Source organism: Apteryx rowi, unplaced genomic scaffold (genome assembly GCF_003343035.1).
Source record: "Apteryx rowi isolate R43461 unplaced genomic scaffold, aptRow1 scaffold_166, whole genome shotgun sequence".
In the NCBI taxonomy this organism is placed as follows: domain Eukaryota; kingdom Metazoa; phylum Chordata; class Aves; order Apterygiformes; family Apterygidae; genus Apteryx; species Apteryx rowi.
Window position 1 is genome coordinate 1,214,044 of NW_020447930.1, and position 16,849 is coordinate 1,230,892.

Consider the following 16,849-nt stretch of genomic DNA (forward strand, 5'->3'; position numbering starts at 1 on the left):
GAGACCCCAAATTATCCAAAGAAATAAACAGAATGTGTTTGGTTCAATATTCCTCTCTCAATAAGGCCAGACATACAAAATGACTGAAATAAATGCCACACAGTAGCTTGTTAGCATACCATCAATGGCAGAGTAGCTCAAATGGCAACAACGTACTTGTAGTAAATAGTTAATTATTGATTTTTGTGTACTTTTTCCAGTGTTTTTACATAATTCCATTATAAATATTTTTAAGAGGACTCATTTAATCTATTAATAGAAATACAATAAGCAAACACTGCATACCAAATGAGAATTCAAGGACACCCAAAAATCTATAGTCCGAAAGTTTAAGTTTCACAAATGGTCTCAACCAATATTAATTTCTTTTAATATAAGCTGAGAAACATTGCTAGTTGTTTCAATACATAGCAAACAAGCAACACTGCTTCACATATTGTCCTATCCAAATTTGTGGTAACCAACACATTCCTTTAAATAAGAAAGAATATTATTTTTGTACAAGAGCAATATTACTCTTAGGACCTTTACACACCTCCGTCTCTCCCTGACCTCTGATGTTGAGGACACAGTGCCAGAAGTAGTTGTAGTCATGGCTGTGGTAGTGGCTGTAGCATTTACAATAGATGGTGCAACAGGAACGGTCACTGCTGTAGGAACACTGTCCTTTTCTTTCTCAGTACTATCCTCAGCCCACAAACGATTTGAGGTACTACAGCGTAACAAGCAGCAACACAAAAAAAGAGAAAAGGAAACAGCTAAACAATGAAAGCACTTTACTAAACATCTAATAACACATAAATTGAGGGATGGATTTTTTTTTTTTTTTTTTTTAAGAAAGCAAACTGAGAAATGTCTCTACTATGAAAGCTCACCTTGAGCTATTAAATTGAAGAAATTAAGAATGAAACAGTTCACAATAATTGAACTTTTATTCTTAATCCTTCTAACATTCGATTTATTCTTTTTACCAACATGGCTGTCACTTTACAGTAGAAAGCCATTCACAATTTTAGAGCCAAATTGTGTAAAATTAAAACAAATTTAACAGAAAAATGAAAAAATCCAGAACCCCAGGATCTACTAAACAAAAACGCATGCACGTACATAAGCATATAGTAGACCTGACAAAAAAAGAAAAAACAAAAAAAGCGTGTTGGTGCCATTACCTGCTTTGTACACCTGCTGAAGTAGAACCCGTTGTACTCTTTGTAGTAGTGTTTGTGCTGGCAGGCAGTGCTTTCTGAAGACCAGCAGAAGAGGTAACTGTTGATGTAGTACTTGGAACACTAGAACTAATCAAATCATCTTGTCTTCTACCAAAGGAGCCACTGAAGGAGAGACATTTACAACAGAGGCATTTATATTACTTATCTTTGTTCATCAAAATATCACAATACTTTGAATAATCCATTAAATTGCTGCCTGTCTGTTCTGTGTCTCAATCAGGCCTTGGAAACTTCTGGAACAAAAGAAACATTTTCCAAAGCGTTTTCCAAAAAACCCACCCCAAAACACAAGAGAAAATCCCATACCTTCTTTGATAACTTGTGTTTAATGACGTAGGACCTTCATTCAAACTGTTTTTCTTAGCATCTTCCTCCCATTTTCTTCTTGTGTATGAACTGCCACCACGTATTGAGCTAGCAGACGAGTCCCTGTAAAAAAATATTATACTTTTGCAAACTCATATTAAAGCAGGTTGTTTTTGATGGGAGCTTAAAAGGAGTTTCAAATTAAAGAGGAAAAGTGTGGATAACTGGGACTTAAAATAAACATAACAGTGCAGAACAGCAATAATCTTTTATGGATAGCCTTTTTAAAGCTCCTGTGGAAGAATGCTACATTCATATTAATACTGTTAGAAATGTAACAGAAAACAAGTATCAAAACTGCTGAAGGGAATTCCATTCACACTAAATTAATCATCAGCTTTCAGCTGCGACCATTGCCGGCTTTGTTTTTTTTCAAAATAGTGACAAGAGGCTTTTCTGTCTGCTCCTGAAACGCTCCAGCGCAACCAAAGGAAAACTACTTTTTTTTTTTTTTTTTTTTTAAGTTGACTTCAGAAGATTTTTGCATTTTGGGATGTTATGATAGGAAGTTCAAAAGCTGACGAGCCTGTAAAACTCATGATGCCGTAGACTAGTGTAAACAGGCCCAGAGTCGCCATTCCCAGTGGGCCTGCTGCGCATCACTAGCTGCCATTACTGTAGTCATGAGGAATTTCCAGCCTGTTGTTGCAGTTTATAGCAGCAAGAAATAACCTTGCAAAAAAAAATCTACTTAGAAGAACTACCTCGAACACTGATACTGAGATATAAAAACCTGAATTTCTACCAAAAACATCAACGCAAGATTTGAAGTGAAGTTCAGAGAGAAGGAAGAAAAAAATCTTTCACAAAACTACATATATAAAGCAATGGGGTTTGTGAGAGAAAATATAACAAAATCTTGCAAAAATTTATTTAAGGTGTTCAGATACTGGTCTCCAGGTTGTAGGTCTTCAGAATTTACTTCAAATCTACCCCCTTTTGCACAAGAAAGTATGCTAGCCCTGCTACAATTGCAAGCAATTTTTAAAAAGGATCAAACACAAGCCAATACAGTGTTTCCTCTTAATACCAAAGGGAAACACTAATTCTGCGATATTATCTACCACACATGTACGAAGGCCCTGATGCAAGACAAATCTTATAATTGCTAAAAGGTATCACTTTGCCAAGACACTACGGACTTCAGCACTTTTGCTGCAGAATCAGTCACTCTACCGAAGCTGAATGCCTGAGACTTGTTTATCTAAAAGCCCAGCTGGGATTCATCTAGAAGTCCTTTGCATTACCCACCACAGAAAATTATGTGGATTACACTACGTCAGCCATAAGCCAGACAAACATAAGCTCAAAACAAACCAGCTTTTAGTACTCCTCAAAGGTTTTGAACTTTTGGACTGCTTTACAGTTTCATGATTTTGCATTTTTCTTATTTTCTCCTCTACACCCAGTTCTGCTCTTGTCATATAATAGTTTGGATTTTAAAATGGGTTATTATGATTTAGAAGGATTAAACACCTTTGGAAATTGGATTACGCTATGTATTAGCATAATCTAGGGACCAGGCCAATGCTGCAAGTTAGCATTTTGTCTTTAAATCTGTAAGACTGTCAGCCATTCTAAAACGAAATAATTTTATATTTAACAGCAATGATAACTTTGGAGTCACCTGTTTTCTTTTTCATCAATGTCAGAGGTACTGGCCAGTCGTCTTGGTATTGTAGGTGCAACATAAGCAAGTCTAGTTCCTTTTCCATCTTTCTCCTGAAATACATGTATTTTTTCATAAGTGTTACAATCACTGATTATAATTCTACTGGCTGGAAAACAATCATTAAGACAACTTCAGCTGTATTTCTATTATTGTTCCAATAATACAAATGAGCTTTAATCTGAAGTTAAAGTTCATAAGGACTACAATAGGAATAGCAAACTGTTTCTATTTTCATTCTAGTGATAACAGTGACTTGAATCCTGTTGTTTCTGCTTTGCTGCAGCACAGCTCCAAAATTCATGATTGCAAGTAGTTTAGTATTATTCTTAATCCTGAAAACATATTTAAACATTTGTACTTGAAACAGAATCACAAAAGTTATAGGCTGCTCAGTTACCTGTACCAAATTAGTCCTTCAGTTGGCCCAGTGTATTAAAGTTTAATTACGTAAGACTATACCTTCAAAAATGACTAAGGAATATAAAAGACCTTCCTTCTTCTGAAGATTCTTTCAACACCACTCTCCAAGTGATGTCAAAACTATCAACCCTCTGGTCTCCCTTAACTGTTTCAAACAGTAGTACTTAGCAGTGCAAGCCCCAGAAAGAGAAAAGCCCCAGACATATGCACCAGGTCACCAGATGATGAAGGTCCTCTAAATAAGCAGAGATGCATACAATACTTCTAAAGAGACTACACAGAAGCTGCACAATTTAACTTTTTGGAATTTTAGTAAAGAGTGTGGTGTACACTCTAATGACAACACACTACTTTCACAATATATCATTAACATTTATGCTAAATGAAGTAGATCAGCTCTTCAAAATGTTGTTTCATACTGAAAATGATTACCTTTTCTTTGTTGTCCAACGAAGAGGAGAGTCTAGGACTTGAAGCGGAACGCATAACACCTGCAGAGTCCTTTTCTTTCTGAGCTTCCTTGGAAGCAGTAATCTCTGCAAGTGCACCGTAACTACCAGTTTTTCGAAGACCTAACCGCCAAGAAGCTGGAGATTCATCCTTCCTTTCTTCCTCTTTGGGGGAAACCTTGGTTGCTGATGTTGGAAACTATAAAACACAGTAGTGAATTAAAGGCTATTAATTTACATTTTCTACAGTAATTCATGCTTTTTGTGGAGATTTGAGAACACAACTATTTTCAATAATCACAGAAGTGTTGAATTTTTAGGGGTGTTGTGATAAGAGACAACCTAGACACTCTCTTCTTGAATTAGTTAATGAGATAAGAAACAGAAGACTGCTCAAGAAAAACTACTTCTCTAAAAGTTAGCTTGGAAAAAAACCACACTTTGTAACACACACTAAGATCATGAGGTGCAAACAGAAGTTTACACAAACTTAAAACCATGCAACTCTGGCACCAACATTTTGATTAAATATGTTATTTTGCAACCTGTACACAAACCTGCGCACACCAGAGCCTCACCATAGACTTTTCACCCTTATTGGGCACAAGAACAATGCCAGTTTTGCGCAAGCCCTGCCTCCATGATGCAGGATCTACTGACTCCACCACAGGCATGACAGGAGGAATGAAATCATACTAAAGCCAATTAAGACAAGACAAAGATGAAGATTGACAGAATGGAAAACAGAAACAAACATAGTTTGTTCCTATATTTATGTTACGTAGCTCTTCGTTACAGCACAAAATATCAAAAAGCAGTAAGACACTTTAAATCTTAGTAACAGATTCTTATTAAACACAACACAATTGTTTAATTCAGAGAGAGAATTACAGTTTGCAAAGAACAGGACAGCCAAGCTTGTTGACCTAACAAGGTTCATGCCTAAACCCTAATGTGGTTGAAAATATTGCAAGATTTATACTACCATATCCCCTACTTTTCTTGTTTTCTTTCATATTCCCTCAATATCCCTTAATCAAGACTGACGTCACATCCTAACTTACCTATCAAACCAGTACCTTTACTCCCAGCCTCCCCTTATTTCAGTATCCTCTTATAGAAAGCAGTATTACCAACTGCTATATAGTATGAAGAAAATCCAAACTCAGCCTTAGTACGCTGCATCTGCACCACTCATGAACCACATACAGTAGGGCCAACTATAGTGTAAAAGGAGAAGAGTAACTGTAGCAGCACAGATAGTAAGTAGGTGCAAAAGTAGGTACAAGATGACTTATATCTCTCAGTACTGTTTTACCTTTACTACAAGACAATTCAAAACCTTTTTGTTCACTGACATGAACTGCAACTGCTTCTGTAGATCACAACACACGCATGTTATGTTATGAAGTGATCAATCTTGGCATAAAAGTCCATTTGCTTTGTAGGTACAGAGGACCTGATTTTTTTTTCCACATTTGTTGTTATACAGGTAACTGCAGTTTACTTTTAACCTGCATCTTTTACTTTTAAGACCAAACATAAGATTTACCAACTTACCGCAAAATAAATTTAGAACTAAATGTCAATGTGTTCGTGTTTTATAAAAGGTTTTCAGTTAGCTTAAAAATCAGACTTATTTCTTCTTTTTTTAAAATCAAAACATTTTTTTTCATATATCATAATTTAAACATGTACAAAAATATATCTAATTGATCATTCAACTCTGGAACATCAAGCCACATCCCACCTAGCAACAGTTTGGTAACATCCTATCACAGAAGGTCATATAGCTTAGAATGCTTTTGCATAATACAAAGAAATCTTTTGGAAGGCAAAAGCTAGGAAACTTGGACTGCAAGATGAAGAAAGTTCAGAAGATTACAAGAAAAATGAAGCATTTGAAGTGTTAGAAATTTTAGAATACGAAGAGTGCAGAGATAATTAAGTGTGGTACAAAGACTCAGTGGAGAGTACCTTGGTTAAACTGACCAATTGTCACAAATGCTTCTATTACTACAGTGATTTTAAAAAATAGAACCATATAAAGTAGGCCTGTTTCCTTGCAGTAAAATTCACACTATATATTTGTATTCATTACAGTTAAGCAAAATTAGCAAGCTAGCAATTACTCTCAATGTCTTTCACTCTCCCACCCCCATTTACTATGGTTTGCATGGAGAACTTGTGGCTCTTGAGTTCTGTGCAGCTCTTGAGCAACCCAAATGCATTTCCCATGCCAGAGAACCATAATTCCTATCTGAGCCAGCAGGAACTGTTTAGATTAACATCACAAGATCATCCTGAAATCTTCCTGTATGCCCAGCCACAAAGGACCAGGGAAGGGAAACAGTAGTCATTCTTGCTGGTGAACCATGAACATAACTCCCCTTAATACATGTTTTTTCTTTTAAGATGAATCTTGTGGATCTCAGTCATGAAGATTTTTGTAAAGCATTTCTTTGGATCAGAAAGGTTGGCCTAACCCTGTAGGACAGTAGTACATCACATAACATGATGCAGTTGGGCAATTTAAAATACATTCCCTGCATATTGTGTATTAAAGCATACTTTGTAGGATGAATTATCACTGGGTTCTACTGTACATGTAAAAGTACAGCTCCAGTAAACCCCAGGGAGCTAAATACAATACATACTATCTCCCTCAGCCTTGTATCTTCTCCTTCTGCTATGGCTTCAGTCTATCACAGTTTCCATCTCCCCTGCACATACTTCTTAGAAGCATCTGAAGAGGGTTAAGTTTTGATCATAATGTGTATAGAAAGTTATAATGGAAAATAAAGAAAGCCCTACTGGCTTACTATCTAGTTTGTTTACATACTCTAAAATATTTGACTTGTACACCACCTTCTGACTATGCATTACTATATACTGCAATTCTTTTCCCCCAGGCATATATATCTTTCCTTTGGCATGCAAAATTAAAATTCATTCTGATTAACTTCATGTCAAGCTGGAAAAGGCCTTCTGCAAGCAATATGGTCATGCTGGGTTTATTTTTGAAGCTGTGCATTGAATACATCATGCACCCCAATTGTCTGTTTTTCCCATGAAGTCCTAACCATATTGAAATCAGGATTGGGACCTACAGAACTTTCTACTTCTTATTTCAGATACCCCTTTCAATTTCTGCACCTAAGTACCATCTGAATGCTTCTAAGGACTCCTGAAAGTTAAGTCATGCCTGCCACCCTTTCCTTAAGGGCACCACAAATGTAGGCACTGAGAGACATTAGAACAGTAATTTTTGTGCATAAAAGTTTTTCAAAAGATTAAGACGATCTTCAGAAAAACAAGAATGCCAGTCACTCTGCAACAGATTTTTTTTTAAGGAATCTAGCTTTAGATAAACTCATTTTCTTTAGAAAGTGGAAAAAGTGATGGTCAAAACACAACATAGTCCAGACCATCCATACGAATGATCAACAGCTGCTCAGAGTTAACTTCCCTTATACTTTACTCATAACTTTCCTGATATTCTCTCTTGGAAATTATCATTCTTCAGACAATTATGGAAAATTCAGGTTTGTTTTTAAAATTCAGTTTTACCTTGCCTGCAGTTATTGTAGCAGACATACAAATAAATATATTTATATATGTGGGTTTTTGTTTAATGTGCTCTGCACTGCCACAATGTTTTTCGTTTTTTTCTTTTCCCTTAACTTTATTTTTTAAACGCATCTCTCTGCCTCATAATTACACACTTGCTGAGTAAGAACAGTAAATCACGACATCTTATGCAGCAAGCATCTTTCAGACATTTTTGAACTACCAGTGCTAACACTGAATGCTTTTAGCTCTGTTACATACAGAGGCAATGCTATTTTCAAACTGAAGATAAACAGTAGTCCTATTAATGTATTTAGTCATAAAGCTGCTTAAAATAAATCTTAAAAGAAACATAAAATTTGAATATAACAAGTTCATTAGGTTCCCTTAAAACATCACTCCTAAAGTATGTTATTATTATTAAATGTAATATGCAATTTCTGGGAAGTTCAAGGAATAGCTTTTCAGACTTTTATAGGCAATTCTGCATAAGCATTCTTTCAAAAAGGTGACTTAAGCAAACAATATTTGGTCACTGCAGACTGTATCCATGCAGAAAGCCTTGATTATTATACAAACATGAGCTTTGATATATTCTGCTCTATTCCAAAAGTGATTAGAAAACAAATACCAAGCAATACGTTATCAACAAGAAAGAAGCCACATATGTACCATGTTAAGAATAAAGTTCCAATCAGTACATATTGCTCGAAAAACTGGACACAAGTTCTATGAAAAGAGAAAGCCAGAAGTCCTTTGCGGGCTATGACAATCTCTCCACCATTTTTTGACTCAAATTTCTTCCAAATGAGTTTGAATCTTCATCATCACCTTTTTAACTTTATTAACCTTATAACTGATATATTTGATTGTAGAAAATGATGTTGGCCAAAATTCAGGAAAAGAATCATGGTTCTAAAAAATGAATGCATAGTCCTCACTTGAATAAATTCTACTTTCACTTGCCTTCTACATGCAGCCATAATGGGCTGAAAGGAGAAAGCAGCAAAGAGTGGCTGGGGCTCTTTCCAACTCAGCTCAGTTACTTCAGAATTCACAACACAATGGTACTCACAAGGGAACAGAAATGAAGCTGCAGAACCAGATCAAATTCAGCTTAACAAAGATAGATAGATCTTGGCCACTTCATCTGTGACACCGAATGACCAATGTAAGTCTTACAGATAGAACCACCTTGTCACTTCTTTCTAAAGGGCTACATTTTCATTCTCACCATCTTCCTCAGACAAATTAAAATCAACCTGTTCAATCAAGAATGAAGGGTAGAAAAACTAGAGAATGGTTGGGCATTCAATCTCACAGAGAAGGAGGCTGAAATCTTCAGGCCTCGTGACCTATACTGGTAGGACAGCATCTTCTCCAGCTGACAGTTCTGAGGATGCTGTTCTTGCCCCTGCACTCTCCACATCGTATATATACAGTCTCTGTGTGTTTAAATGGTATCAGTGTCATCAGACCCAGAATACTCTTCTCTATCACTTTAATGCTTATGGAAAAAACTGCTTCATTATCCATTGAATTTCTAACTGTCACACTTCTCAGGAACACATTCTCAGCATGTAGAAGACAATGGCTGTATTTCCAACATGCATTGCCTTACCTCTCACTAATGAATGTAAAGGACCCTAAAAGCATGCAATAATAAGCAACAAGTTAGCTTGCTTGAGAGTGCAAAGCAGCACGGGTGTGAGCGTCAATTTGCAATTCTTACTGATTGACATTTACAAAAGCAAAATGGCAAAGATGACTATGTTTCCAGCACTTCAGAATACTCTAAGGCTCAATGCTCAGAAATACAAAAAACAAATGCTTTTCTATTCAGCTATGTGACAGTTATAGATTTTAGATTCTCATTTAGATTCAAAACTATTCACTCAAGTTATGAAATTTACAAAATTTGAACACAGTTTCTACAGAAAAACACACTATTTTAGGAATCTGACTATTTTCATCAACTCACTGGACAACCCAATTCACTTTTTACACTAGAATCAAACAATTTATGCTTACACAGAGGAACAGAAATCTAAAATTACATAAATAAAAAACACTTTATTTTACCTTTTTAATAGGTGATGAAGGTGTCCCTTGACCACTGGTTACCGAAGGTGCTGTCACAGCTACAGAAGCTGATTGTGTACTGGTGGTATTTGCATTACTAGTTACAGCGGCCAAGGGTTTGGTCTTATCTGCAAAATATTGTCAAGATTTTCATTTATAATTTCCTGACTCGTACAACACAGAGTTGGATTTCTCTTAAATAAATGTGATAGTCAACTTTCCCAGCAGCATTTTATTATTTATGCTTCAGGATTTTCCCTCTCACTCCCAATCTGTATTGTGGTTACATGGGAAAAAAGAAGCAGCTTTTTTCCAAAATGCTCATGCATATAGCTTTCTTTTGTAAGTCAGCAAGTGTTAAACACTCAGAGATCCAGAGATAGAAGCACAGAATCACTCAGGTTGAAAGTGACCTTGGGAGATCCCCAGTTTAATCTCCTGCTCAAAGCAGGCTCAAAACTGAATACAGACCAGGTTGCTCAGGACTTTGATCAGGTCTTTAAAGCCTCCAAAGACTCCACAATCTCTTTAGACAACTTATATCTTAGTAGATAGCTAATGACCTTAAAAATTAACAGTGGAAGGTATGTTGGCAAGTAATAGTTAATTTGAACAAAAGAAGATGCTAATTCAAAGTAAAACATTTATTCTTGGACAACAATACATGTTGAGTGCTACGAAATAATTAACTGCACAGAGAATAATCCAGCCAGAGACCCTGGCCAGCAGACATGGCCAAAGCAGGGACTTGTCGGCCTCTGGGAAACAACCAGAGCTCTGACTGGCTGTTTGCTTCATCCCTTCTTGGTCCCTTGCTTTCTCCACCTTGGAAAGAGTCGGTGGACACTGAAGCTTCTCCTTTGTCCTTCCTGCCCACATTTCTCCCACTGTCCTTGCTTGTGTACCTTAACCCCTCCTATATGAACATACAGAAGTAGTTGTGGTTCAGATATAACAAGTGCTGTCACTGCACTTGTTTGAGCATATCCTTACACCTCACTTCTGTTTCACCTGTACATTCTTCGGCGTAGGTTGCTACACCCTATCTGTGCAGCATTGAGCAGGATGGGAATTCAAGCCCCACTGTTTCTGGCCTTACTATAAACATGTCGTTATTTCCATACTTCCTGTATAATGTAGGAGCAGTTTGTTTAGAAAGGATGCAATGTTTTCCTACAGCGTTCTCACAACTAACATTCAAATTCAGCAAAGTACCAATTTGTGATTTGAAATTGCATAATTAATGCTATTGCTGTTACACATTTGCTTATAGTTACAGAAACAGCTGAACAGATGTTTTGAATAATTACTTATGCAGTAAACAAATATCAATATGAAAAAATTATCACCTTACATGACTAAGTGTGTGTTTAATGGAAAGTTCCTTTTAAACACAAAGGAAAATGAATAATGATAAACTGGGTTATGGTGACACTAAGTTCAACAGGGCAATGTGGACTGACAATTTGAATTAAGAAAGGTGTGTAAATATACAGGCAGAGCTGTTAGAAATTTGCAAATTACAAATTTGCAAAATACAGCTTTAAAAATGTATGGGAAAAAATAACAGGAGTGAAAGCATGGAAGGGAGAGGACAACAGGGAAAATGGATTTTTCACAACTGTATTCTGAAATTATTTCAAGGACAGGAAGAACATAGTAGTATATAAGACTGAGCTAGTATTGACTAACTTTCAAAAAACATGGAACTATATCAAATAAAATGTGCTTAAAAAATTGAACTGTTGGAAGATTTATTTTTCAGCTTGTTTTCCTCTCCTTTAGGATATGCTAGCTTCATATTCATATTTCCCTGCTTGCTCTTACAGAGAGAATATATTTAAAGTTGTATTCTGACATAATCAGTAAAACAAAATGTAGATTTTAGGAGAACATTTCAAATATCCCAACCCAGCAGAAATCACAGTTTACAATACTTCAGAATATTGACTAATGTTACAATATTTTACAATCCAAATGCTCCTCATAATCTTAAGATTTTTCACTAGAAAACCACCTTAAGCTGAATAATGGGAAAAGAGAGAAAACACAAGCTTAGAACACTCAAAGATGCAGCTCTACAGGGAAAAGCTTAAAGTCTAGCTTGCCAAATAAAGTATGATAAAGCCCTGTTGATATTAAAAAAACCAAAGTTTACATAAATTAATTCTTGAGTCACAGTCAAATTTTCCTGGCACAAACTGTCTACCGGTAATGAAGAGAACAGTTACCAGAGTCATAAAGTTCAGGAGACATTATAGTTAGCTCAGTGACTGAGCAAGTACTATGTGTTATATATCACAAATGATCTGAGTTTATCAAACCTCAGTCTCTGCAAATATGGGATACAAGAACACTAAGGTGAACGAATAAGTACAAAGCCAGATGGACTTTTTTTCCAGTTTAGCACTGAAATGTTGGTTTCTTCTAAAACGTTAAATTTTGAGGGTAAAGATACTTTTCTATACTCAGTGAAAGGCTTATAGGAAAGGCATGCAAATCTAGATAGCCATATTGCTGAACAAAGAGCATATGGCTAAGCTGTTTGACTCCAATTCTCTTCAACTAGAGAGAAACATTTTCCCTGTCCATTTCTTCATTCCTTCTCACCTAACTTCGCCCCACACAGAATTTGGACTTAGATACCTTTAAGCATTGCAGAGTCCTATACATAAACATGCAAAACATTTAAAGTCTCGCCCAATTCAGGCTGCATAAAGAAATTCAAACAATGGTGTTCTGCTTATTTTCACAAGTCTAGTGTAATGCATCTCTTTGCATACAACTCTAACTTTCCATATAACATTCCCCTTGAACTGAAGTTGCTCATGAAGTAATTGTTGAGCTAATATTAAAATAGCACCTTAATTTAAAACTAAGTTAATTTTCAGTATTAATGTACTGAAATTAAGTATATACACCATAAGATTATGAATATCTGAGTTAAGATTCCCATATCCATTGGTGTTTACTTCAGGATGGCAGGAACAAGTGACAACATTTGGTCTTCTGCTGTTTCAGTCTCTACATCAGTTCTGTGAGCAAACACTACTATGAAGACTATTTCTGTTTTGCTTCTGATCTTCTAACCTCTTCCATGTTCTTTTTGACATGCTATTTAAGGCTTATAGCATTCCAACTATTTCATTCAAATTATCAATTGTTAAATAGCTGATCAAACAAGTAGGTTAACAGCTTTAACCTCAACAGCCACCAATAAAGACATAAAGGCATAACAAAGATGTGTATGTTATGACTTTATTTTGGACGTATATAAACTTGCTTTAAAATGATTGGAAGTTTACTGATAAGCAGAAAAAGTCCAAGTTAAACTTAAGGTACTTAACTCTGTATCATATAATATTAATACAGTAAAATTACAAAGCAAAACCTTAAAGAAAGTCAATGCTTCAAATAATGTACCTGTCTCTGCTTCAGATTCTGAGTCATCATCATCATCTTCTTCACTAGAACAGCTGGATTCATCCTTCTTTCCCTCTTCCTCCTCATCTGCTTTTTCTTGCTCCAGAGATTCTATACTAGATGCATTCTTTTCTTGCTCCATAATCAAGGTTTCTTTACTGAAATTTCAAGAAAAAAAATCCTTACTGAATCCTGAAAAATTTACTAAAGCCAGTTAAGTAGGACTTTGTGACAGCTTGTGAAATGTTTTTCATTAAGAGCTTATCATTTGTAACAGTTTACTTACTTTTTGAATGTTTTTTGCATCTGATTATTATCCATGGCTGTAGATTCAATCAGGGGAGATTTCTTTTCCCGTTTTTCACTATGAAGCTTCAAAATACAGAGAACGATGAAGTTAAATAGATAGAATGGTATAAATGGTACAGATGTAACAAAATATTAATGGAGAGAACTCTTCAACTTTTTCAAATACTAGAATGCATATAAACTTAGAAAGTATCTAAGTTCAAGACTCTTAAAATCTCAGAAACTACTTAGTGCAAATAAGTTGCTCATTGTTGATGCTTCAGATCATAAAGTGCTTGCTGGAGGAGGCAAGTGAAACAGCACCTTTCTTCTTCCAAAGCTTTTCGGTGCACATAATTGACCAAATAAGGGCATGAAAGAATTGTTAAGATGACAACGGCATTACCTGAATTGAAGCCTCAAGTCATTCTTTATTGTTTAAAGTAATTTGAACTAATTATGTACCACAATCATATTATAATAAAGTGTGTATTTTATATGTACACGCAAAAGGCCTACCAGATTCTGCTTCTTTTGTAATTCTTCTAAATATCCTAGAATATCTTCATCTGCCACATCAAATGCTGTCTGCCCCTGGGGAAGGGAAAAGGTAAAACATCATATTGTACAGCAGAATGTAAACATAATGGATTATGTTGCCTTATCACATGATGAGGCAGGTAAGAAGCACAATCATACAGAGAAATTAAAAAGTATAAGCCAAGCTTTACTACAAACTGTTAGTCTGTCAGTGATTGAAAACAGTATTGCACACCCACTTTTTTTTTGTAATTGAAACAGAAAACACCTATACCTGACAAGTAAAATATTTTTTAAGAAATAAAAACATGACTTCGATAAAATTTTTGTTTTCTTCTAAGGAAAAAACAATCAAGGAACAGAAAAGCTATATAATTTTCACAATATTAGTCTGTTCCAAACAACTATTCCAATGGCAGCTGTTTAGATGGACACTCACCAATTCTATATTCTGTCCACCTTAGACTACCATATATATAGCATGACTTTAAAAAAGCAATTATTCAAATCAATTTATCAATTAAGTAAATTATACAAAATTTAAATATAGTCCTGCTTTCACATTTTTACAGTAAAACTATATTTAAATTTTACATTCCATTTTAGAAAAGATCTAATACAATCATTCTTTGTTGTCCACCTGAAGAATGTGATTTCTGAGATACGTATTTGAATAAACAAACAGTTCATAATGTGATAAACAGAGTAATGCTGTCAGCTGGAATTTTTTCAGCTTTCCTTATCTTACATCCATACAGTCACTGCAATTCCTGCCCAGACTGAACGCTCCCAAGACCTGAGATTCTGTCTTACTCTCTGAATTGCTAAAGGCTTCAACAGTTCCCTTTCAAAAAGAGCCTAATTTTGATATCACAATATCATGTTCCGTATTCGGAATTTTGTATCTAAATACAGTGAGGTTGGAATCTAGGCAGAGCCCTAGATTTGTTGGTATAAATGCAGCTGTATCAACACACTGTATGAACATATTGAAATGTTGTGACGATCGTGACAAGATCAGTCATGCAAACACTTTTGCACAGTAATCAGCAATAAAGACTAACACAACTGTCATTTAAAAGCGGCCATAACAGCTTTCTAAGATAACGAAAGGCATCCATATTTGTCTCAGTGCTTGTTTCAGTTCAGCAAAACGTTAACTAGAGACAAATATACTGCTAATTACATTGTGAAGGCTTGGGCTTCTTAACTGGCTATGAAGGGTGAACCTTCAAACCATTAGTTTACACAACCAAAAAATTTCTGGTCACCTACCAGAAGCACACGCTCCATTCAACAAGCATTATCCAAAACAGCTTGACCTCTTCTTTGAAATGTGAACTATTCCATTTACCATAACACAGTACTAACTTGGAAAATAAACAACAAAATCATCTCAAGTTTATACTTGCGTTATGGCTATAGTTTTTAATTTGGCTTTCTAATTTTAGGGATCTATTAAGTGGGTTTATTTCCAAGAACTATTGAGTTAAATCTACCTTCACCACAAAAAAATACTTTGCAAAAAACCTGTTGTAATTGGAAAGTTAGATCTAAGCCCAATCCATAACAGCTAATACCCGAATCTAAGCACCTAAACAGTAATGGCTTAGTTCTCTCTGATGCTGAACACCTATAACGGGAAACAAATCCAGTGGCGTTTTCAATGTTCATCCTCTCTAAAAGCAAATATGCTTACCGAACAACACAACAGGCAGAACTTTCCTAGCTTGCACAGACAAGCCCATACACCAGATGAAACAGCTCATCTGTCCCTCTGTACCTCCTTTATTCTTATTCTTATCCCACTTGAGTTGAACATATTTTTTGAGAATGCTCTCTGGAATACCTCCTCCACATTTTCACAACTCCAGTAAAAAGTCTAGCGGATAACTTGAGAAACTGGCTTCAAGCGATTGCACCAGCTTTTGATTACCTGACACAAATTATAGCTGATATTAAGACATTCTGTGAGTATTACACAGAAGCCGAATTGAAGCTATTTAAAATGTAATTCCAGATGTCACTGATTTTACTATAAGCAACCTAAATTTCTAAGCAAGATGCCCAGTCTTCAACAAAGACTAAAAATATAAAGCAGCAGTAGTTTTTCCCTTTATATAGGGAGGAACTGCTTGCTAATTCATGATCTAATTAAGAGCTGGTATCTGCATATGTCCCTAATTCACTTTAAAAACCATTGATGAAAAGTTCCATGAAGAATCCACCTTAAAAGTTGTGCAGCAAATTTACATACACAGTATCGCCAGAAACTGGAAGCAAATGAGAATCTAGCTGTAAAATGTGGTGGAAACAGACAAAAGAGAGCTTCAGCACTTACACAGTTCAATGAAAGGTTTCAGCTCCTCACGATGCCAATGTGAATCACAGAATGGTTGAGGTTGGAAGGGACCTCTGGAGATCATCTAGTCCAACCCCCCTGCTCAAGCAGGGACACCTACAGCATGTTTCAAAGGATTGTGTCCAGACAGCTTTTGAATATCTCCAAGGAAGGAGACTCCACAACCTCTCTGGGCAACCTGTTCCAGTGCTCTGACACCCTCACAGTGAAGAAGTTTTTCATCAGGTTCAGATGGAACTGCCTGTGTTTCATTTTGTGCCCGTTGCTTCATGTCCTGTTGCTGGGCACCACTGAAAAGAGCCTGTCCCCAATCCTCTTGACACCCTCCCTGAAGATATTTGTATACATTAATAAGATCCCCTTTCAGCCTTCTCTTCTCCAGGCTAAACAGGCCCAGCTCTCTCAGCCTTTCCTCATAAGAGAGATGCTCCAGTCCCCTAATCATCTT

At 35.9% G+C, this 16,849-nt stretch overlaps 1 protein-coding gene across 11 annotated transcripts in view; it reads right to left on the reverse strand.

Annotated features, from left to right (window-relative positions):
* Positions 1–16,849, reverse strand: part of PPP1R12A (protein phosphatase 1 regulatory subunit 12A) — a 128,656-nt gene that overhangs the window by 31,426 nt on the left and 80,381 nt on the right. For 10 of the 11 annotated variants that reach the window (XR_003252553.1, XM_026060190.1, XM_026060185.1 and 7 more), the window contains 9 exons: positions 14,019–14,093; positions 13,498–13,583; positions 13,212–13,369; positions 9,789–9,916; positions 4,120–4,335; positions 3,223–3,317; positions 1,536–1,658; positions 1,170–1,331; positions 536–712 (listed from right to left, as the gene is read on the reverse strand). Coding sequence is in view for 10 of the 11 variants with exons in the window: in XM_026060190.1 (XP_025915975.1) it covers positions 536–712; positions 1,170–1,331; positions 1,536–1,658; positions 3,223–3,317; positions 4,120–4,335; positions 9,789–9,916; positions 13,212–13,369; positions 13,498–13,583; positions 14,019–14,093 (1,220 nt within the window). In the remaining variant the exon portion in view is untranslated. The remainder of the gene's footprint in view (positions 1–535; positions 713–1,169; positions 1,332–1,535; positions 1,659–3,222; positions 3,318–4,119; positions 4,336–9,788; positions 9,917–13,211; positions 13,370–13,497; positions 13,584–14,018; positions 14,094–16,849) is intronic. The other variant, XM_026060187.1, reaches the window with a different exon arrangement.